Raw genomic sequence first — 25,381 nt, 5'->3', positions numbered from 1 at the left:
ATGTCTGATCCACAGAAGAAAGAAAGTCTTAAAGTTTGGAACGACATGAGGGTGAGTAAATTACAGAATTTTCATGTTTGGGAAAATCTTTCTTTTAGGTCCTGTTGTTTAAACCCATAGTTATGTTAATGGGTTTAACAAAACAAAAACAATATAATACTGCAAAAAGGAAGAGACTGTATAAAGGCTGGCTAAATCCTCCATCTTTGGTAGATAAAGATGAAATGGTGTTATGATTTTACTGAATTCCCTGAGTATCTGTCATCCATTGTGGATGAAGTAGCTAAAACATTCTCTATTATCTGGTTATTGATTTTTGATACAGCAGCTACAAGAGACAAATAGAACACTCAAAACAGGAAATGTGTTACACTCTAATGCAGCAGACTCTTCCAGACAGGTCTATTTTCTTTCTAAGCCCTGGGAGCTCTGGGCTCTGATGAGGATTTATTTTAAAATAGCTGGGCTTCTGCGGTCAGACCCTGTTGGTGTGATGGATTTTTTTGGGGTGGCCGACCGGAGCAAGACTTTACCTCCTTCACTTGAGGTCATTTCAGCTCAACAGAGGATTACGGAGTTGACAAACGGCTGAGATGTTATAACAGAACTGACAGTGATAAACCCACATACTCTGTCAAGGTACTGACCTCTCCTTGTAGTCCAGAAAGATCTTTCCCAGGCCGTTGCCCCCGCTCAACATGGTCAGATCAATGGCCCTCAGCAGAGCAAAATGGACCTTGATGATGTCCTGTGTAAACAAAGAATTGCTAACACCCACCAAAGCATTGTTAATCTATTTGTTGTGCCATACTTTTTACCCCTTAGAATCACTCACTTGCTGTCAGACAAGTTTTTGCGTGAGAGAGGAATCAATTCGGTGTTCGGTGCTGTCTGAAACGTATCTCTCTCTCTCTGCGCTTTGGGTGTGTGAGGCCGTGCGCACAGATAACACTGCGCGAGTCCCGATTTTCGCATTTAAAATTGTTTGAATGTGTAAATTGGCAAGACACTACACATCCCAATTATAGATTTTCACTCTATGATGGTTAAACTTAGCAGTTATTCCACGAATCACATGCGTGCTGAACCGTGAGGCCTGGTCCGTACGGATGACGAATCAACTGTGATCCGTTGCACTCATAATTAATGAACACACTTATCATCATGATTGCTATCTTACTAGAGATGGAGAAAAATCCAACTCCAGTAAGTAAATGTGTCACTGTCCCCAAAAATGCCCAAAATGTTGGTACTCAAAGGTGCTTCCCACAAGATTCGCGGAGCAATGAAGAAAGGGTAGGTCTGTTTGGGTTGATTTCAAATATCAACAGTGTTCAACAACGATCTTGGGAGATCGTATACTGCACCTTTAATAGGCTTCCCTTCTCAATACACTCCAAATAGCGCTCTTTGTGACGAACAATGTCATATACTTTGTTAGCCATTGAATAAAGCAATAGTTTCTGCTATGCACTGGTAGGATGGTATTTGAAAAATGCATATTGTAGGCAAAATTAAAACCAGCTTACTGGTTAAATACCGGCCAGTGCTAATTATTTTCTGTGTGATTTCTATATTCAGAATAAAGGAATTTAGAAGTTCAATACAGACACACAAGATCATCAAATCTAAATAGACTTTTTTAGTCTAAAATTAATTATCAAAGCTCTGATGTATCTGAAAGTATATGTAATATCAGCTATTTTAATATATTGATGCATATTATTACAAATGTGTTACTTGAGGTAATAGCTCAGGGTCCTGTCACCTTGGTTGGTCTTATTTTTAGTTTGGTGACAGGATCATGACGCTCATGTTGTTTATTTTGTCCTTGTGTGAGCATAAGGCTTTGGAATTGTTCTCTGGGTCATGTTCTGTCATGTTTGGTTGCCATGTGCCTTTTGCACATGACTTTTGTTTATTTCTTTGTGCCATGTGATATTCTGTCAGTCTTTAGTCTTGGCCCCGCCCTCTTGTTAACTGATTATTGGTTTATTGATTTATCTCTCTGAGCTTCCCTGGCTGTTCTGCGTTTGGGTTCCTTCAGCAAATCCTAAAATACGTTAATTACTTTAGGCTGAAAATGAAAAGTACAGTAAATGATCACTCACCTCTAAATTTACAAATATGGCCTCCATCTCCTGTGGCAATAAGACTTGCTTCAGGGGGATCATATAATTCTAAAAATGTAAAATAGAAGAAAATCTCACAAATGCCAAAAGCCCATATGGCACAAAAAAAAAAAAATAATTCAGAATTGAATTTCAGAAATGGAAATTCATTCAAAGTCAGAGCATACAATCAAACACTTGTAATGAGATTGCTTACATGTTGTTGTGGTTTGGTAATTGTCTTTGACAAACAGAAGTCAAATATTATGTCTAGTGTTCCTGTGGGCAGGCTTTTCAAACATATAAAAACCCTATTTGTTTAATTCGCAAAGCAGAAAGAGATTTCAGGGCAATACTGACATGTTTGTCTTAATCAGGATGAAATTAATCAAACGATAATCAGTAAACAAGGTTTCTGTCTGGAATATGAAATCTGCTTGACCCCTCACTCTTTTGACAGGGATTCATCACCTCTACTAACAACACACTGTCACACTTAATATTCTGTCTGTTGTGTGTGACAGCGCAACTGGAAACAGGGCAGGAATAAACATCATACACTCAAGTTTGTATGATTTGTACATACAAGCATGCATGCATGCAATAACCCCCCAGGGCAAGATTCAATCTTTTGCCAACAGTATTCGTTTACTAAACAGACACGTTTCCTCACTTTGAGGTCAATGCATGGCATTTCTGCCCTGTGACTGACACCTGAGTTAGAGCTTAGATCGGGCCCAGAAAAACAAGCCAGACCCGACCCGAGCCCGTGCACGTTGTGTCCGAGCCCGGCCCGGCACATTAACTGTAATTATGAGCCCGAGCCCGATTTAAACCCGACCATTTTTAATACGTGGGCAATTACAACCAGGGGCGACGACAGATCATTTTTTTAACGCAGGTGCTGAATGGGAGCTAGACCATTGACAGTGGGGAGCTGCACAATTTTATATATATATATTTTATAAATACTATTAATAAATGTGCAAAAATTGGCCACTTAAAGGAGCAGTATGTAGGATTGTGGCCAAAACTGGTACTGCAATCACCTTCAAATTACTGTAGAGCGGTGTATCCCCTTCCCCTCCTCCCTGACTCGAGGTTGCCAGATAGGCTGCAGGATACAGCAGGAACGTAGGCTGCTACAGAAGCAAGTGACGAGTCCTACACAGTAGGCTAAGTTTTTTTTCTGTTAATTATGTTTATGCTTCAAATAAGAGACGTTTTGCAAAGTAATTATATATCGCAAAAATTTACTAATGGCGATTAGCCAAATATAATAGTAAAGATGTACGCTCGTATGTGACAGTAAATTGTTAGAACAGTAGCTGTTAGTATACTAACGGTAGGTATCTGTCATTAATGTAAGTACAAGCACAAGCCCGGTCACTGTGTGTAATCGATATCAAAGATACAGCTATTCATTTAGCTGACGCTATAAGTGAAAGCGACCAGCTGTATTTTTTAACTTACTCTGCAGTACACGTCCATAACGCTAAAATATGTGAGGTGAAAGATTAAATGTCATTCTATTATTTTTGGCTGTAGAACTTGCATGATAAACAAGTAGGCTACAAAACATTCCAAGTGGGACACATTATTCACATGATAGGCTACAATGTGCTTTTCATTGGTGTTATGGACGTTAGAAAAAGTTATTTTACCGTGGAATTGCGCCTATAGTGCTTCCAATTCGATGACCCACCTCCTCCATATGAGCTAACGTAACGTTACTTTGCACGAACATGCATAACTTTGTTCGACTGTCATGAATATTTGAAATGTCCATTTACATCAAGTACAAGTAAGCCAAACATAGATGAATCTTACCTGTCCAGAAATTCTTCTCCGTTTTCAGCCGTCTCCAAATTTCAAAGGCATCTCCTATACAGATACTTGTTTTATTTCGGACTTTGTAACGAAGTATTTCGGATTCATAACGAGTTTATGAGTTTATCAGTTTATCTTATTAGCAACGTTAGACTTTTTTTTTATCTGATTCCGACACGTTTGTAGCTGCAGCTGTGGTAACTAGCAGAGCTGGCAACCCGGATGCCGCAACACTACTGACTTCGTGATTGGTTGATAGGTGGAGGGTGACGCATCAGACCAAAACACAACATGACAACATCAACATCAGTTGAGGGCTGCAACTTCACTTTTTAAATGACAATATCCTGGCCGGACTACTGTTGTCAGTGATATAAGTATTTGAAATGAACATGATTTCTTAATGTCTAGTGACATATCAGGGCCATTTTATGATTAATTTAAATACATTTCTTACATACAGCTCCTTTAATATTTAATATTAAATTATTTTAATTATCACAATGATAGTTTTAATTTTATTAAATTGAACAAGCACAACATTCAGCATTCAATCAAATATTCTTAAGATAATGTTATTTCAACATATGTGTGCGTGCAACCAGCAGGATGTGAATTTGTAAATTCGGTGACAAGCGTGCCGAGAATTGATTTAATTTTATGATGAGATGGCTCCAGTTCACGTGCCATGGTGAACGCGGCTCGCCGGCGCCTCCATGTCATGATTATTGTCTGCTATATTTGCTTCTTATTTATTAAATCCTGGCAATTGGTTGATGAAAAATATATTAAAATTAAGATACAATTTATACAAAACGAAATTCACTTTAAAGAAAGGCTTTCTACAAAACAAAACATAATGAAGTGGTCAAAATCATGCCTGAACCACTCCATGTCTCCTGATATTGCACATCCTCCTATCTACTCTGTTCACTTTCATAATCAACATAGATGGAAAAAAATAACATTATAATATTTTAATAAATAAGAAACTTAATGTTGTCACTGCCCATGAGTTTAAAATATTTCCATACCTCCGACTTTCCTTCATACTTGCTCAAAGTTAATTCTCCTGTTTTAATTTTTTTCTTTACTTCTTCAAGCTCCATGTTGCACTTAAGCTACACAATACAGCACAGCGTGCGAGTGGAGGAGACGCTGCGCGTGACATGTGACGTGCTTGATCAAGGGCCCGACCCGACCCGAGCATAGTGGCGGGAAATATCGGCCCGGCCCGCGGGTCGGGTCGGGCTCAGGCTCGGGCAGAGAATCTAAGCTCTACCCTGAGTCCAGGGGCCAAAGGGAGGATACACATCAAGAAAAGCACAGTTTTACGATGTGGCCTAAAACATTGCCAAGATGGCTATTTGCGAGAAATGACAAATATTTTTTATTGATCAATTCTATAATATTTTGTATAAATAAAAAAATAAAAAACTTAAAACTAAAATCAATTAATTTAAATGTGAATTTAGGCATCACAACATTATAAATGTAGATTATGAAAATGGATATTGATATATACCTTTTGTCCTCTCCCTCCATCTATTTTAAGTTACCTTACTATCCTCAGAGAACCGTAGCAAGACCTTGACCCAGTTCCAGGCCTTCATTTCCACTCTCTCTAGCTCTAAGACTCACTACTCTGTCCCACTCACCTTCTCAATGTCCTCCAGTGTCTTGTAGTACTTTGCCTCTGTCTCCTGAATCTCCACCAAGCAGCAGTTTCTCTTATCATCTTCTGTCATGCCCATTTTCTGTTATGGAAAGAAGAAAAAGACACACAAACCATGTTGGTATCGTCCTGCAGGATGCCAGCTCAGCACCTTTAAACACCTACACAAGGTACCGAACTTTTATTTTGAATGGAATTCAGGTCACAATCAGGATGGCACATCACAGTAAAAGACAAAGGTGGACAGAGTATTTCACAACAAAACCTTAAGGGCAACGTTGACAAGGAAGCAAGAGCAAGAGTTTAGTCTTTCATTCATTCAAAACAACATATACTTCTAAGCCTAAAGCACACACACACAAAAACTGTAGGAAATTCATAAATGTGGTTTTGATTAGGACTGAGGAATTAAATGAGGTAAATTCACAAAACAATAACAACAGAAAATGATCTAATAGAACACGATGCATTTGATTAAGCATAATCACTGGCTCTTGGTGTAATGCAAGCAGGTTGGCGAGCTTAAGAAAATGGTGATAACACTGGAGCCCAGGGAAGGCACAGCAGCTGGAGGTCAGAGCTGGAATGAACATCACAACACACATTTGAACATCTGGGCCTGGTGGTGCACGAGGCCAAAGCAAACTTGCCCACATCCAGAGAAATTCAAGATCACAAACAATTGTTTCATTAGAGAGCAAGTTGGACAAAAAAAAAGGGAAAAAATATTTCCAAAGGGCCGCCTAGCAACAAAGAAAGCAGTCAGTATTGGGAAAGGCAAATATTTCTGTGACTTTCACTGACTAATGTGAAACTCCAGTGTCTATTGTATTAAAAGATAAAGAAGATATAATTTGCGAAAAGCCACAAAACAGTTCAGAATCTTGGTCTCTGATGCTCTTTTCCCACCATGTTTTTCTTATCACCCTTGTTTAAGTTTCTGTATTTGCCCCACTGAGAGTCTAATGTATCCTTGTTGTAGCATCTGTCTGATGACACAGATTGTGAGTCTCAGTCTGAGTATGTGTGTATCTCTGTTAAGGTGGGACCCGGCAGTTTGCTCTGTCTGCAGAAGAGATTTCCTCCATCGTGTGTTTAAAATAACCCAACATTAGCTCACTCTGTGAGACAGCACACACTCAGATGGACACTGAGTCAGCCTCCCCTCCTTCTCATTTCTAGCAGAGGAAGAAAGACGCTCCTCGTTGGGTATAGAGCTTTATTTTAGCACTGTTTCCAAATGTAATAATAATAATAATTTGTTACATTTATATTGCGCTTTTCTCAACACTTAAAGTACTTTACATTTGGAAGAGGGGAATCTCGTCAACCACCACCAATGTGCAAAATCCACCTGATGATGTGACATCAGCTATATTGTGCATGAACACCCACCACACACCAGCTTATTGGTTGGAGAGGAGACAGAGTGATGAAGCCAATCAGTATATATATAGGGATTATTAAGAGACCATGATTACATTTACACTACATTTACATTTATTCATTTAGCAGACGCTTTTATCCAAAGCGACTTACAAATGAGAAACAATAGAAGCAGTTAAACTAACAGTAGGACAACAATACGCAAGTGCTATAACCCCTCTCAGTTTAACTTTAGTGCATTTTTTTTTTTATAGAATAGAAGAGAAGAGAAAGTGTTAGTAATACTGAATCAAGTGCTGTCGAAAAAGATACGTCTTCAGCAGTTTCTTGAAAGTGGCTACTGACTCAGAAGCTCTGGTTGAGTTAGGCAGATCATTCCACCAACAGGGAACAGTCATGGTAAAGGTCCGAGAAAGAGATTTTGTGCCTCTTTGAGATGGTACCACAAGACGACATTCGCTAGCAGAGCGCAAGTTTCTGGATGGCACGTAAGTCTGAAGTAATGAGTTTAGGTAAGAGGGAGCTCGAATTTTATGCGAGCGGCAACTGGCAACCAGTGCAATTTACTGAGGAGAGGAGTGACGTGTGCTCTCTTTGGCTCATTAAAGACTACTCTGGCTGCAGCATTCTGGATCAATTGTAGAGGTTTGACAGAGCAAGCTGGAAGACCAGCCAGGAGAGCATTACAATAGTCCAGTCTGGATAAAACAAGTGCTTGGAAAAGGAGTTGTGTAGCATGCTCTGTGGGCCTGATCCTCCTAATGTTGTGCATGGCAAATCTGCAGGACCGGGCAGTTCTAGCAATGTGGTCTGTGAATTTCAACTGATCATCAATTACAACTCCAAGGTTCCTAGCTGACCTTGATGGCGTTATGGATGACGAGCCTAGCTGAATGGAGAAGTTGTGATGAAGTGTTGGGTTGGCCGGGACCACAAGTAGATGGACAGAGAGATCGGTAAATTTGGCCAGGATGCCGAGGTTACACCCCAACTCTTTTTTGAAGGATTTTTAATGACCAAAGAGAGTCAGGACCTTGTTTTAAAGTCTCATCCAAAGGACGGTGCTTTTTGACAGCATAGTGTCCCCATCCCTATACTGGGTTGTTAGGACCACACAGACCACAGGGTGAGCAACCCCTGCTGGCTTCAATTTCCAAGAACCGTTGATTTGATAAGATTTCAATTCTGCTTATCGATTCATATGGGCGAATTTCAATGTGATTTTAAACCATTCAAGCAAAATAAGATGTGGGAGAGAACTCAATTTGGCACTTGCACGCTGTTGGATGTGCTGTGCACACATCCAAAGCGCGTGCAAAAAAACACCTCTCATGTAGTGTGTACACAATCCATGAAGTTCTTTTTCGTGTCTTGCTCTTGAACGGACAAATACACACAAAATTATGTCAAGATATCCTCGTAAACACCCAGTTTTGTCTTAAGTGAATGTAATCAGTTAAGAAAAACAATGCATGGGTAACAGTATAGGATATTGTTCTGTAGGCTGCTGTTCTGTAGATATTCATCTGCAACAGAATATTTAGCAAAAAGACGCAGAATAAATACGTTTGATATCTAAATATTGACCTATTTTTGTTTTTACCTTATTGTAATTGAGACTGGGAAGTGTTAAGAATCGTAATTGATAAAAATTAAAACGATTTTTTTTTTTTTTTTGCTTAAAGGATAATAAAATACCCCAAATATTACAAAGAATAGTTCATCAAATATGAAAGTCTCATGTTGTTCCAAACCTGTATGACTTTCTTTTATCCATTGGAACATAAAGGCAGATGTTTTGCAGAATGTTCACACTTCTCTTTTCCATACAATTAACATTTACAGAGACCAAATGTTGTACAGCTGGTGGACAAAAAAGTACTATAGAAGTAGTCCAAACAACTTGTGTTCTGTATTTCAAGTCTGGCCTGTCCTAATTATTTTAAAAATATATGTGAAAAACGACAGTCTGGAGTAAATTGTCTTCATGTGGCAGGTATATGAGCATGCACAAATGGGATTTGAAGGGCTACCAAGATCTTTTTTGGTCCCTGGTCACCATATGCTTTCACTGTATGGAAAATTGCAGTGCAATTATTCTTCAAAACAGGCAAATATAGGATGACACAATTTTTATTTTTGGGCCACCTATTCTCTGATAAATAAAATTGTTGGAACTTTAATGAACTGTCAATGTGAGAGGGAATATGGGCCTGCTCAACAGGTTCTTCATATATGCGTAGAAAGCTTAATGGCTTCCGCCGACACACATTTAAAGGAAAGGAAAGAGGAGCACTGAAGGATCATAAGAGAATCATGTGCGGTACAGCGTGACACTTACCTGCATGTATCTGATCTGCAGCATTAAGGAGGCAAAGCAGCAAATGTAAGCAGAGCAAGTGAACACGCGCACAGCCATGGGAAATCACAGGAAACAATCCATCTACTGTATATCCTCTCTCACACATACACCAATGAGGGTCATGCGTATGGTGTCTCACTCACCATGGGCTGTCTAACCTCCACCTTGATGATGTCCTCGTAGATGTCGTCCCCATCATCCTCACAGGGAACGCAGTCATATATGTCATCCTCTCCCACATCGTGCTCACTGTGCAAAAGAAAGGGCACAAAGGAAGGAGTGGGTTAAAATACCTTTAAAAAACAGATTTGACAAGCATTTGAACACCAAGGCATTTTCTGAATTTTGTCAATGCATTTCTCTGAGAGTAATTTTCTGTCTGGAAGTACACAACTGTTCAAAAGTTTGGGGTCAGTAAGATAAAAAAAAAATAACACTTTTATTTAGCAAGGATGCATTAAATTGATCAAAAGTGAGAGTAAAGACATTTGTAATCTTACAAAAGACTTTTATTTCAAATAAATGTGGTTCTTTTGAACTTTCTATTAATCAAAGAATCGTGAAACATTGTTTTTATCGGTTTCCACAAAAATATTAAGCAGCACAACTGTCTTCAACATTGATAATAATAAGACATTTCTTGAGCAACAAATCAGGATTAAAGAATGATTTCTGAAGGATCTTGTGACACTGAAGACCGCAGTAAAGGCTGCAGAGAATTCAGCTTTGCCATCACAGGAATAAATCACATTTTAAAATATATTAAAGTATAAAACATTTATTTTAAATTGATAAAAATTCACAATATTACTATATTTATTTACTGTGAACAAATGTGCCTCGGTGAGCATAAAAAACATTATACAGTAGTAAATGGAAGTACTGTATGAGGTGGCAAAGATTCGAAAATACTCTTTCCTATCCAGTCGCAATGCACTAGGTTTGCAGTGTCAAGTTGCCTTTTTGTCATCACTTGAAGCAAAATACTGAGAGACAAAATGATATGATGGAAGAGATGAAGATGCATGAAGGAGATGATGCTGATTTCACATCGCTCCTGGTTAAACATGGTTACACAACAAAGTGTTTGAGACAGAATTATGACATATTTGGGAGATAGTCAGTGTCATCACATATAGTTTGCAACCCTGATTAGCTTGTGTATGTGTTTTTCAGACATCGAAAGAGCCCTGAGACCCCAGCGATGCCATCCATCACTGTACACTCTGCCATCGTTCTCTCAGGGGAAAAAAGGGAATGGCCAAAATAAAGCAGGCTGACATCACAGAAGGTGTCCTGGTCCCAGCTGTGCTCTCACATCAACAATCAAATCAGTCATCCATTCCTCTCTAAGAGAAGAACTCACTCTCTCAAACATACAGACTGCTTTGTAACCAGAGAGCAACAAGTACCTTCTTCATTTCTGCTGACGTGTCCAATAGCAGGCTAAAACTACCCAGAAGATTATCTCATTGCCTCATAGGCTCATGGAGAACTGAAATACAAATGCATTCCTCAACCCAGATAAACTGGCTGCCCACCTAAAAACCTACCTGGCGAGGCTGGAGACTCTTTTAAACTAGCTAAAACTATAATAAAACCACCAGCCTAATCAGCCAAGACCAGCAAACCAGATTTTCAGCAGGGTTTTGAGTTATCAGGCTAGCTGCTCAATGCACAGCTATAACATCCCGCAACTGTGTCTGTAGAATACATAGATATCTAAGCTATCACCATGTAAGTTTATAAACAAAGCAGTTTCACTGAATCATGGGAAAAGACTGGCGTAGATGGACGGAAGCCAGCCAGAGTGAGTTGCCAATTGTTGGAGGATTGTTAGTCTGGCAGGAGCTGCTGGATGTTAAATCATCAGCATGACCTTCTATACCTGCACATCCAGAACAGCTGCACAGTGTTATAAAGAATTTCATCACCTTCAGTCACTCATCTGACTTTCAGAACAAATAATACTTAAGAGTATAATTTTTATGTATTTTATTTATTTGAGAGACTGAAATTCTTTGGTTTGCACCAGTGGCTGCTAAGAGGAAAAAAAATACTGTAAACAATATATACGTATTTGTGAAATATATATGTGTGTGTGTGTATATATATATATATATATATATATATATATATATACATACATACACACACAAAATTAAATTAAAGGTGCAATGTGTAATATTTCTGAGGAACTATTGACAGAAATGCAATATAAGATCCATAACTATGTTCTCAGTGGTGTATAAAGACCTTGTATGAACCGTTATGTTTTTATTAACTTAGAATGAGACATTTATATCTCCATAACCGTGGGCACCCCCTTCTATGGAGGTCGACATATTGTGTCGTCATGTTTCTACCGTAGCCCTAAACGGACAAACGCGTTTCATTACTATGTTGATCTTCGTGCAACGAAGCAAGCTTAGTTCAGCGAATAAAACACTGACACAATGATGAACAAGTACCAATAATATTCGCAATAACATAGTTTTACTGAATAATTAAGTAAACAATTTCTTAATCTATCCTTGTAAAGAAACCTCAATGCTGAACTGGCTACTCTCTGCTGTCTCAGACGATGAGATATTTTCCTGTCGGCCACCGTAACTTTTCTTGGTTGCAATTCGTAACCTCCCCACTAGATGCCGCTAAACATCACACACTGCACCTTTAACGTAGTAAAAATACAGTAATTCATGTAAAGCCACCAGAAGGTTCAGAGGAAAACTGTATGTCCTGTCAATAAATACCCCCTTCAAAGGACCAGTTTAAAAAAAGGATGAAATGGTCAAATAGACAGTTTATTGAACTGTCTTTCATTAAAACAGTGTTTTACAGCAGAAGCAGTATGTGGATAAGACTACACTCACTTTGAAAACTTTATGAGAGAACTGTGAAATTGCTGAATTCAAAATAATTACCTTTTTGAACATGATTTGAATGTCGTTCCATTTTCAAAATGACAAAACATGACATGCATGCATATGTTTGAACAGTAGGTAGGAATGGACAAGCTAATAAAAGAAAGGTGCTGGCATCAATCTGACATTCAGCACTGTGTCCACATGGAGAAGGGATTGTTTGAAGCATTAATTGAGGTTGTACAGTTCACCCTGAAGGACGGGTGGCTTGCTGCCCTCCCTCATTAGCTGAGTTGACTTTCCCCAGTAGCAGAGCTGCTGTCTGACAGAGCAATGTAGACTGAGGGAAAAAACATTACTCCTCTGAAGCACACTGGTCCCAAACTGCAAAGGAACTGAGGCAAAAAGATTTCAAATGGCGTCTATCGTGTGACCTCCAATCCCTGAGGACAAGCATTAACTGCACTATGGGAGGTGCAGTGATCTGAACAAAGGATTGTAAGGTTCTGTATGCATCGGGTAGAATAAATAAAGGCAGAATGTGTCAAAAAATGAGCTTTTTTTTTTTTTTGCTCACTGTGGTTTACATCTGGATGGAAAAAATAGGACGTCCACTTCTGTATGCAAAGACATGAATCATTATGTTAAATCAGGATGAGCACAAAATGCTGCTTTATACAAGAATACAAAAATCAAAAGACCAGCTCTGCTGTCAAATTAATGTTATTAAGGCTGATCCAACTTGTGGTCCAGGTGAGTGGGCATTATACAAATACATCTATGAATGCCAATGAAAAAAATCTTTGATTCAATATGGTGTAAATTGACAATCTGTATATCGAAAGTGTGGAAAGATTATCCATTTAGGTCATGAAATATTTTGTTTTCATGCTGTCTAAGCCATCATGGCCACTCATAAGTGCTGATTTCACTTGTGTTACAGCATTCTTGAACATTTCCTTCACTTAGCCAACCACAAACCCAGAAAGGGAAAACTATGTGTAGAGCAGAACAAAGGATCCATCCCAAACTCATAACAGTATGTCAATAAAAGTTAACTTCACCGCACACTGTCATACAAGAACTGATCACAGTAATTCGAACATATGGACTCATGGCATGGCAAGAAAAGGCAGCCAACCTTTTGCATATCTGTGACTGTGAGAAGATGTGACCTCAAGTCTTAGACTATCTTAAAGCCTTTTTGAAGACGACAGGCATAGTGGTTTACTCATAATAGTGATATATCAGTTTAATAATAGCGAATGAAATGAATTTCCGAATTACATGTTGGCTGTTAAAACAGCTACAAGTAGTTTTTTTGGCATCTTTCTGGGGTTGAAACACTGATGGAGCGATTACATGAAAGACATGATATGGATTTCGGTAAGTTGGACTGTATCTTTCAACATTTTCTGATGTTCATTCATGTTTATTTCATTTAGCCTATTAAATGGCTTATTATCATTAAAATATGAAAATTAAAATGACGGGTAATAATAGATTATGACAGAATTTTTATGACCCTGTCCGTCAAAATGACGTTAAAATGTAAGTCTAATGCGACCTCTGGCTGGGACTACATGAATAATTTTAGTTGCATTAACTGAAACTGGGAAGATGATTGCTAGTTCTCAGCATGTGCTGCATAGAGAAGAGTAAATGTTAAAATTAAGTGTTATTTTATGTATTTGTTAATGTTTTGTGTTCAATTATGGCATTTGAAATAGTTTCAGATATGTTGAAATGTATGTGGTTACCACAGTGCTAAAGAGTAGAACTTATGGTTAGGTTGTGGGTGGCTGCATATGTTAGGACTATAATATATGTTTCTTCACTCAATGAGCAATAGCTGTGCTAATGCTAGTGCAGTATTAATAAACAACCCACTTGCACTGAGATAGCTGCAGAAAGTCTTTTAGATGTATGAAGTAAATCAATGTCAAACACTAACAGATCTTTTCCATTTACTCAAAATCACAGACTTTAATGTAAATTAATCTACTTAATATAATTGAGCTGAAATTCTGATTCTGAAATAGCTAAAAAACATTGACTAAGATCAAATAAAATGTTTTAAATGAAGATAAATTAATTTTGTCACCACTTGAGCAAAATCAAAAAAACATTTTTTCAGTGTAAAGAAACGTTCATTTTAATGAAATCTATGTCATATGATACCTATAGAATGGCTTGTGAGATCTAAATAAACAGTAATGTGTCATGTTGATGGAAACATGCAGATTTTTGGAGCAGAAAACTACTTGGTTGAGATGTTCAGCACATTATTTGAGGATTCTACTGAATGTTAGTTACATTTCCAAACCCGTCCATCATCTTGACTGAATAGGTCGCTAGCTGCAGAGTTCAATCTGAGGTGCCAGGAGAGACAGGTGCCAATGGCAGTAGTTTGTACTCTCGAAGGCTTAGAGAGTGCTCTGGCCTGAGGCTCCACTAACCACAATGCCTCAGGTGAGAATGTAACATAGTAGCAACCAGCTAGGATAAAGTAAATCATTGCTGACATGATTTACATCTAAACATCTGATGCTATTTGATGGAGAAAGAGACGGGCTGCTTGCCAAAATTGAACAATTTCATGCTTTGCCAGTTTTTGGATGAACACATGAAATATAGTTGAAAGTGACAATGATGCTGAGAAATCCAGTATGGATGGATTGGATGTGAACTCAGAGATTATAATAAGCCAGAATTAACAACCCTGTCATATTTATACCATTCAATTACCAACAGTATTCAGTTCGGATCGGTGCATACTTGAATACACAGTGCTCAAGACCACAGTCGCTTGCTCAGGACCCGTTAACATGTAAAAAAAAACAGAGGTGTAAATAAAATAAACGCAATAGTTTGTGATGGAGCTCCCCTTCTGAATCTCTGTTAAATCATTTCAGAAACACATTGGCCCATCATGTGCAACTCGCAGAAAACAACAAAGCATATTTATAAAAAATTAAAGTGTTTAAAATTTGAATCCAGAGACTGTTAAACATAGTCCTTCAGACACTGTGTTTGTTAGTCTCTGTGTTCATAAAATGCTGAGTTTTAATCAAAAACGGCACTGACTTATTATTGATATATTGTTATATATCGTAATAATTGTTTTAGCGATATATGGGATCTGACATTATCTAGTATATCCCTCACTTTATAAGAACGCACCTAGACAGCGCCTTCATATTCTACGTAATTTAGTCTAGTAAGTTAGACTAGTGCGCTTGCACATTTAGAGTGCACGCTGTCACTGCGATTTAGTTTATTAAAATGCATTTATAATTCCCCCAAAATTTGTTTTTTTCTCCAAATATCAGCATGATTACACATGTTAAATTAAATTTATACATAGTTCAATAAACAAGAAGTTAATATTAAGTGACTTAAACATTAGATACAATATTGCCTGTTTTTGGTCCATTTCACCAACGTAAACAAGCCACAGCACTGTTTTACGTCTCTGAGCAACACACAACGGTGTTTGGTTACTGAATGAATTAACTTTTTGAAGGACCTACTACGACCTAAAAGTATATACTCTTTTTGTGAAGAAAAAGTACATACTTTTGAGTGTGTAGCAAAAGAGTAGGCAAGCTTTGGGACATACTATCACGTCATCTTTTATGGACAGATCTGTTGCGTGCATCCTGTCACCGTAAACTGCCCTGTCAATCATCTTGTCACAGTTAAAATTCTCCATTCAATCTAATTTGATTTCCTACCGTTTAACGATAGCACGTTCATCTGCCAGTCGTGGGTCTTTCATGCGGAGACTCTCCTCATGTGTTTGCAATAGGTAATCGCTATAAAATAAAAGGTAATGGCTAAACAGGGTGGTGATGGCACAATGGATAAGACACATGCCTTTGGTGTGAGAGACCCAGGTTCGAATCCAATGTGTCCCTGAGCAAGACACTTAACCCCTAGTTGCTCCAGAGGTGTGCAACCTCTGACATATATAGCAATTGTAAGTCGCTTTGGATAAAAGCGTCAGCTAAATGAATAAATGTAAATGTAAACGTATCTTTACAGAAGTTCACAATGCTGCTACAGATGCAATATAATGTAGACAATGTTGAATAAATACATTTTTGTCAGGTTAGATACTGATAATTAATCACTCAAACCCTTTTATCTAAACCTCTCTACATAACCGCCGGACTCACGCGCCCTCCATGTCTGTAGTTTTTTAACACTTTTCACTCGTGTTTGTAGTTCTGCATCGACATGTCACTTCAAATGCAGCTTCTCTGTTTCCTCTGCATTGCAAAGATACATAGTTGATAGTGAATTCATTTGATTGGTAACAGCCCTATTGTGTCTTAATATTCTTATTGAATTTATTGATTAAATGTAAGAATTTGGACGCAAAAGGTGATGCATACATTTTAAAGTTAAAATGCCCATTAAAGGTAAAAATCAATTTAAGCTTATTGGAAAAGATCAATTCTGTCACTGCTGCGAACTGACCACCACACAGAATATAAACAATATAAAAAGCTTTGAATTCAGCTGTCCATGGCAGTCCTAAATCTGCCAAGGTACCAACACACTCAGCAAAATATAGTCTAAATATCGTTATCGATAAAATCCCAGAAAATATTAATCTAGAAGTTGTCAATATCGCACACCCCTACCCTGACTATACTTACATTCCTCACAGTTTCATTTAAAACTGCTGGCCGTAAGCAGTATGAGTGAATGTCGTCTCTCTTTTTTTAAAAGCTCTTTGGAAGCGGAGTGTCTCAGTCATCTCACATTCAAGAGTAAACCCGACTAAAGAGCTTCTTCAACATCATTAACCTTTCACAAAAGCACCTTGATTAGCACTTTCTGCCTTTTATCTCTTCAAATGAACCGCACTCTTTACTTCAAAACCACAACAATATTATTGGGGACAATCAGAAGTCTTCTCATTCTCATGCTTCTCAAAGAATATGTGGGGAATCTCTTTGGCCCCACATATAACACAATGTTGAGAAACATCTCCAATCTAATAGAAACAGACACAGGGCTTATATGAATAAATCTATTGAAGCTACATGACTTCCGTAGGTTGAGTAGCACTGCAGCAAACCCTTTCATGCATATTTCCATTAAAGCAGACAATGATATCACAGTCCAATTAAGAGAGCTCCGAGCAGCCTGATGAAAGTGCTTGCTAAATTGTGTCCCGGCGCATCATATCAGGGACCTTTCCATTAATCAGACGGCAGTGTTGTGCTGGAATTGAACCATATTTATGAGGTCATGGGTCCGCATGGATGGGTAGTTTCATTAATTTACTCATATTCACTGTTCCATCACTGGCAGCGCAGCGATTGCTTGTGCTCTGGCTGTGGGTTTAACCTCCATTCGATTTGGCACTGAGATGTGTTTCAACATGAATCTGCACGTAAAGAGGGGTCAAGATGGCAGAGGGATATCAAGAACTTTGAAAGAGGTCAGCAATCACTTGAGGCCATGTCAGGAAGCGTCTTAAGTCGATACGGATCAGCGCAAGAGGCCATAGACAGTGTAAATGTCAAAGGCCCACATATGGCCTTACATAGACCAGGACTCAGGGATAGTTGCCTCGGGGATAGTGTGAGAGTTTTGAGCACGTTGATGGAATTCTTAAATTTTTTGATGATGTGTTTTTTTATGCCTTGATGTTTTGAAAATATAATTACTGAACTGATGTTTTCAAGACTGTTACTTCTGACTGTCAGGTCATTTTTGAATTATTAATAATACCTCATCTATGTCACCCAGCTAGATAACGTTATCTTGGTGACAAATCAGCTAAACTTGTCATAATACTGTAAAATCAAATCAAAGAAAAGCAAATATTTCATTACAGATGTACAAGATCAATGAAATGTAATATTTTCAGTGGTATCACAGCCTAACTGGCCCAAAACTCAGTGGCCCGGGCCAGCCTTATTGTTGAGCTCTGAAATAGGGACAACATAGAGCAGACGGTACCATCATTTTGCATGTTTCTTTGTTGCTCTCATGTGTAAATTACAAAGCAGTCCTGTCCATTGAGAGCCACCACATACATTTACAGCAATATATATGTTATAGCAAATCTCTAGCTCGGTTCCCAGGTTCAAATCCAGCCTGTGTTATATACTGATCCTGTCCCTTTCCAACCATCATTTCTCTTTTTAATGCCCTATAAAAACCCTCCATCAAAACAAGGTTGTGATAATAATGCATGGTCCAGGATAGGGGTTTGAAATCTGATGTATTTGTAGCGTGATTGATCTTGAAGAGGTCCACAATCTTCTTTAAACGAATCGCAGAGATTGTAACCTTATTTTTCCTCCGTACGTAAATATATCCACACAGCTTTCAGTTGGCAGGACTGTTTGAAGTTATAAACACGTTTGAGCAATAAAAGAAACTTGGGTGAATGTGAAAATATAGAGCAGGATGTGCTTGACATTAAAAAGAGTTATTAAAAGTGCAATAGGTGCCTTGTTTTTCTTTGCCCTGAATTGAACATGGTCTACCCTCACTTCATATTGGCTCAAAAAAGCATGTACACAACCGTTTGAGCTGTGACAGAGGCTCATCTCAATTTACAGCTCCAGAGATGTTTCTTACAGGCATTGTGAGAAGTGTAATGTATGCAGCCTGCACAAACACGTCTGTGTCACGCTGTCCTCCGCAGATGAATGACACCTATCCACCCTGCTACCTAATTATTCACAATAAATCAGCCAAGAATCAGGCCTGTCACCACACAACCCCATTCATTGTCCCTCACTCTTCTTAACGCCCAACACTGCCAAACTGCCATGCTCCGAGCATGGTATCCAGAAGAGTGTTTAATGCCTGGCTATTTGTGCGAGTGACTGCACCAGCCGGACACTAAGGACACTGTAGATATGAATAAACAGATAAATAAAACAACATTCCATTCCAATCACATTTAAATGCTACTAATTAATGCTGCATTCCATAAAAATCAGAACTTGGAATTTTCTCATCTCCCAGTTGAAAAGAACATCCGACTTTTAGACAGCCTGAGAACAACTGACTTCTTCCTTTGAAAATTTTCAAGATGGGAATGACTAAAGCAATGGTCCATTGGGTATTGTCCAGCTGAGCTCAGAGAATTTCAAGAAGCATGTCTGGAATTCTACTTGAATGAACTTCAATTTAAACTTGAGTATTGCAACATTCAACTTTGTCTTGAAAGTGGCCTAATAACCTAACTTCCAATGAAACAAAGATGTCTTCCTCAAGTAGGCGCACAAGAAATTAGAAAACTAAAGCATTCATTATGCACATGCATACAAATCTCAGGACCAGGGTTCGTAACTACTTTTTTGGTTATCAAGGACTACAATCAAAGATCTCACTTCTATCTTTATTATCTTTTAAATTATAAACAAGGTAAATACTATAGATAAGTAAAAAAAAATCATAATAAAACAAAATGGTACAAATGTGCAGCACATGCAAAGTTTAAAATGACAGTGGAAACTTTAAGTATGGGAACATTAAAAAAGCCCTGGAACTTTAAATGCATAGAAGAGCAAATAGAAAGAGGGCATAAACTTCTTATACGATTCTTATTAAATCCATTGACCAGAGCTTTCCCAGTCATAGGAAATACCCTTAACCATTGAAAGAATACTATGACAAAGATATCGCTTTGCTCATTCAAGCTGATTTTTCATACACTTGGAAATATATGAGAAATATCATGCTCATAGCCATGTGAAATGGCTATATATATTATGACAAAATTAAACACTAATTTCATAAATATAGTCTTTTTAGCACTTTTTAAGTACCTCAAAATAAATATTTTGCTTTACTGATCACATTTGCACACTATAAAATATAATTGTTAAATCAAATTATTTCCAAGGATTAGTACATTCAAACGTACAATACAACGTGACATACAAATGAAAATACATCCCAGAAATAATCCTTATCTAGCATTCCCAAACAAATGCGTTTGGTTAATGCTGATCACCGATCATCAATATCACGTACAATATGACAACCTCATGAGAGTAAATTTAGCTCTGAATAATGCAAAGGAACTTTAAAAGCCACTGATCTGAAAATATACCATGAACAGTAAAAATGGGAGGATTATTATGTAGAGCCTGGACTTTTTACACACAACTTTTGGGTTAAAGCCCACCTTGGTTATGCTAATTGCCATTATACTCTTTTTCTATGATTTAAAACACTTACTCTGCCAAATCCTCCAAGCTCCGGTACACATCATCTTCATTCAGTGCAGTGTCCTCTGATGGAAAGGGCCTGGGGAGAGAGGGTGGGAGAGAGAGAGAAGGGTATTAGCCACCGCACAGAGAAGGAAAGAATATCATGATTCACTCGTCAACATCCATAATTCAACAGGTGGGTTTATTCATGAACACCTCCTCCATGATTGACATTTGTAACAATATGACAGATGTTTCAAAGGCACTTATCTGATTTCTGACAGAATACGGTTGGAACATTGAAAAGGCCATGGAAGGACTGAATGACACAGGCTTTTGCAGTTTGACAGGAACACCTAAATGCAAACACTTCAGCCCCTTTCTCAATAACTGTGTGTCAGACTCCTCAGAGAGCTGACCCGCTGGGGGTTTTAAATCCAGGGCTCACGAACATTCACCAGCCAATTAGAAAGCTGCAAATGGAGGACCGATCAATTATTCGATTAATGGCATGGCACTTCCTCTAGAGATCTCATGAAATCACTTAATCTTGCACATTATGTAGGGCAAAAGGTGCTATGTGGCATGCAAAAAACATGAGGCATGGAAAATAAAGTGAATTTGAGGCAAGCCGTGTCACTTTCACTTTAGCGTGTATAGGGTACGCCTCAAAGTCACAACATTTAATAGATGTGATTCTCACGTTTGAATTATGCACTCTTTCCATGCAACACAAAACATCAGGCTTGTGGAGCTCTTCACATCATGTTTGGAAAGAGTCCTATAGTATATACAATTATATAAAATATCACACAAGTAACAGTGTGTTATGGCAATTCAGTATATCACCACAGATGTGATTAGCAGGCAAGGACGGGATATTTCTCTTACACAACAGTTCAATAAACAAGCAGTTAAGCAACTTACATTTTAGACACAACATTGCCAAATAGTTTGCCTGTTTTTGCTGTCAAGAAAAAATGAGAAGATCCAAACAAACCCACAGCAGAATCGCTGTAGCATGTTGTGTTTCTAATGATTCAATGCGTTCAATGATTCATGCATAAAGACAGTCTCTTGTTTTGTTTCTGAAAGAATCATCATTTTTAAACAAATCAATTCATGGTTAGCTGTTTTGTTAATAAAATAATCATTTAAATTAATGATTTAATGACTCACTGACACAGAAAGTTATACACTTCCATTCACTGAGGTCTCCTCGTTGACTGTTCCAAGATGGCGGTGCTGTTCACATATAGTTATGCACAGGCATAGAGCATTGACATTTTCTTCAGAAAGTTTAAAAATTAAGTTCAATCTCATGCTGACAGAAGGCCATCTCTTCAATCATAACTATGCTGTATTCCCGTCTCTACGAAGATGTCAAAGAGCAGTGATGGAGAGAGAAAAGGAGAGAGAGGGTAGGAAAGACTCTGACCTTGAGTCATATTACTAGAGGGATTTAGCATGATCTAAGCAAACTGTCACTTGTTTTGTGGGCTTTTTTTTTCTTGAGGTCAGATGCACAAAGAGCTCCCCCCATCCACCTCTTAACCAATACTGACATCCTCACCCACACAATAGCAGGCTAACAAACACACATACACTCTGACAATGTGACCAACTCCTCACCTCACACCTCCCAACAACATGACACTTGAGGATGCTATCCTTTCTGATAGAGAGAGAGAGATAGAGAGAGAGAGAGAGAGAGAGAGAGAGAGATGCTCTCTGACAGCTAACAGAGCACACCACCATTAGCTTTAACATTAAAGCTGCTGCCAGTCAGCCCATAGACGGATACAGACCATATGGCTGTGTATACATCAAATTGACGCACATACAATTCGTACATATAAAAATTGATATGAATGGAGTGCTTAACTGCGGGGGTTGCGACTACCTAACGACTCTAAAACACTTGCAATCAAAGGTAAAAAGATTTAAAAAATGTCGCCATGACAAGCTCAATTGTAGACGGCATCCACAACATTAATTATCTCCTATTATAATGCATCACATTCATTGTTGGCAGGAATACAACATCCAAATAAATGCATTACGTATTTGAGGTGAAAGTATAAATGTTTCGCTCAGATGTATTTCATTAAAACAAGGCTTTGTGACGCGAGACTATAACTATTCTGAACTCCTAACACAAAGATGCTGTATCGCATGATGAAATAATTGCTGATAGCAAAATAATTAGCCTGCTTACAAGGCTTCATCAAATGAATAGCTAATTAAACATCTCGGTTCGCTTCAGACGTGTTTATAATAAAAGAAGGTTAAACCTGCTCACAAATGTTATGCTAATTAATCACGTGAATTAAACACTGCTTCCTTCATCTCTTCGTCAAAACAAAAGGTAAACCAACGGTTTACAGGTTCTAGTTACTGTTTCTATGGGTTTGAAAAAATGCCAATGTTTGCTCATCTAAACTGTTTGCAAATTACATTTAACTTAAATAACATTCTGCATGGATCTAGCTGGAAATGTTTTACTAGTGGATCATTTCATATTTATCTATAAAACCCTTCTAGTTCTGCTGTTCTTGAGTCAGATTCTAGCCGTTAAATGCTGTATTTGTGACTAATTTCAAAGCAAACATATAAAAAATATATTTAATTTCATAAAAGGAAACAAATGCAGTAATGTGTGTCCAACCTTTGAATGGTCCAGGTGCTATGCTAAATAGAGATCATGGCACAATGCCCTACTGTGGTGTGATTAATTTGTCGACATCAAATATTCACATAGGACCAATTAGGAGTTTTTTTTTAGCTAAAATCATTGACTTTTTTTTATAAAAATGTAGGTGATTACAGCCTAAAACACATCAGGCCAATACTCGCTTTAATTGGATTTTGCAGACACATCAAACCCTATTCAATTCCATTATGTCCAAAAAAACAGTATCCCTGGGTTTTTATCTCACAGAAACAGATATGTGCTCTCTATTCTGTGAGCGACGGCTCAGAAAAGCTTGAAGAATATTAAAACATCTGAAGCGTACAGTAGTTTGCTCCATGAAGTGAAGGGGGAAAAAGTGAAACTTATACATTTTCTATTAGGTTACACAAGATTAGAAAACATAACCCCAGTATGATTACAAAATCAACTAAAGCTGTCATGCTGAAAGTGTCTATACAACTATACATCACATTAACACAAAAGCAGCATTCCAGCCATTTAGGAAGCCTTAATGATTTCTGGTGGGAATCTCTAGTTCATATGATATGACAACATGTTGTTAAGATACAATTTTGCACTTGTTTTTTGTAATACATTTTACAATAAATAATTTTTGTATTTTTGTACCAAATTTAATTATTTTGCATAGTTTTTAATTTATAAACCTATGCATGCTGTTAATGCTTTAACAATACAAATGAACAACTCTGTCATTCTAATAAAATATACACACAAAAAAAATCAGTGATTCTTTCTGCAGGTTACCTTGCTACACCAATAGGTGGTGACAAATGACTGCCTTTATGAAAGAGTCACTGACTGAATCATTAAAACGATCCATTCAAAACCACTGATTCATTCAGTAAGGACACAGGTCCTTCATTCAACTGAACTGATTTGCTCAAGCACGCTAATTCAAAGGAACAAAAAAAGGACACAAATACACAAAGTAACTGGATATATTGTGTTTAAAATGTAAGTCACTAAATATTAACACCTTGTTTATTAAACTATTGTATAAAAGCAATAATCAAACTTTCAGTCTTTCTGTATTACGATGTATAAAGGCAGAGCAAGTCTTGTTGTAAAATAAAACTAGAAATATGTATTTAGAAAATAATACAATAAAGATTTACTTCATAATTAAAATAAAACTACATTTTAATCTGATAAATTTATAATGTAAAATATAATTCTATATTCAAGACTAAAATCCCTCCTGATGTCCTTTTTCTTTCATCTCAATAGTAATGTCTCTGATTTCTCATCATCAGAGTAAAACTGCAAGCAAAAGGTCCGATTATATTGATCTTCTATAAAAATACGGAGTCCAGTAATCCCTCAGTATCCAAAGCAGCCCAGAGCACCTGATCCTGTCCGGCTAATACTGGAATATCACTGGAAGGATGATCAGAGGAGAACATCTATCTGATAACTCCACCAGCAGACTCTGGGTTTCTCTCAGGACTTAGTGAGATACAGACTGAGTGAGATACAGCACTTTCACATTGCATAGAAGAGCAGTGTCCATCACCACAGGAATCAATAAAGCAGAAAGTTGAGTGGATGCGGGGGATTATCTGATGCTTACAAGAAGATTCAATCTGCTCCGCAATCTCTGTCTTCTATTGAACGCCAGGAGCAAAACCATTCAAGTAATGCACATTATGCTTTGTCATTCTTTTGTTATGCTTGTCCCTGTATAGGACATGACAACACCATCTTGGATGTGATGTGCACATTCATAATGCATAGCAATCTATGTGTAAATGGATAATGAAGGTAAATTGTGCATGTCTAAAGCATACAGTGGCTCGGTGCATGAACGACTGGTTGATGTAGCTAGCGGATATTTAGTGTATACTGTACAGTATGGCATTATGCATAAAAGGCCGTTGCTCACGTCAGTCGAGAGAGAGAGAGAGAGAGAGAGAGAGAGAGAGAGAGAGAGAGAGAGAGAGAGAGAGAGAGAGAGAGAGAGTCTCTTGCCCGTGTTTCCAGTGAACTATTATTAATCTTAAAGTTTTTTTGGTTTTTTTTTACAATTCAGGTTGATGTTAAATCCATGGGTGACAGCCTTTGACACCTATTGACAACATAATTTATGAAAATTATACATGACTATATTTGTGTTGACAAAATATTTTTTGCCTTTCTAAATTTAAAATTCAAGTATCAGAGAGATTTAAATGTATATCTGGTCTAAAACAGGTTAAGTTGACTGCAGGCAGAATGCAAACATAAGTGCACTATCAGAAAT

General features: G+C 37.8%; 1 protein-coding gene across 6 annotated transcripts in view; it reads right to left on the bottom strand.

The window, feature by feature from the left end:
• vav2 (vav 2 guanine nucleotide exchange factor) overlaps nucleotides 1-25,381 on the bottom strand; it is a 273,666-nt gene that overhangs the window by 37,516 nt on the left and 210,769 nt on the right. For all 6 annotated transcript variants that reach the window (XM_077232884.1, XM_077232885.1, XM_077232887.1 and 3 more), the window contains exons 4-8: nucleotides 20,455-20,523; nucleotides 9,508-9,613; nucleotides 5,600-5,698; nucleotides 2,112-2,180; nucleotides 648-748 (exon numbers count right to left, since the gene is read on the bottom strand). In XM_077232884.1, the coding sequence (XP_077088999.1) occupies nucleotides 648-748; nucleotides 2,112-2,180; nucleotides 5,600-5,698; nucleotides 9,508-9,613; nucleotides 20,455-20,523 (444 nt within the window). The remainder of the gene's footprint in view (nucleotides 1-647; nucleotides 749-2,111; nucleotides 2,181-5,599; nucleotides 5,699-9,507; nucleotides 9,614-20,454; nucleotides 20,524-25,381) is intronic.

Source organism: Siphateles boraxobius, unplaced genomic scaffold, assembly GCF_051911475.1.
Source record: "Siphateles boraxobius isolate OS27281-9 unplaced genomic scaffold, OSU_SipBor_1 18, whole genome shotgun sequence".
Classification (NCBI taxonomy): Eukaryota; Metazoa; Chordata; class Actinopteri; order Cypriniformes; family Leuciscidae; genus Siphateles; species Siphateles boraxobius.
This window is presented reverse-complemented; position numbering and strand designations above follow the sequence as displayed.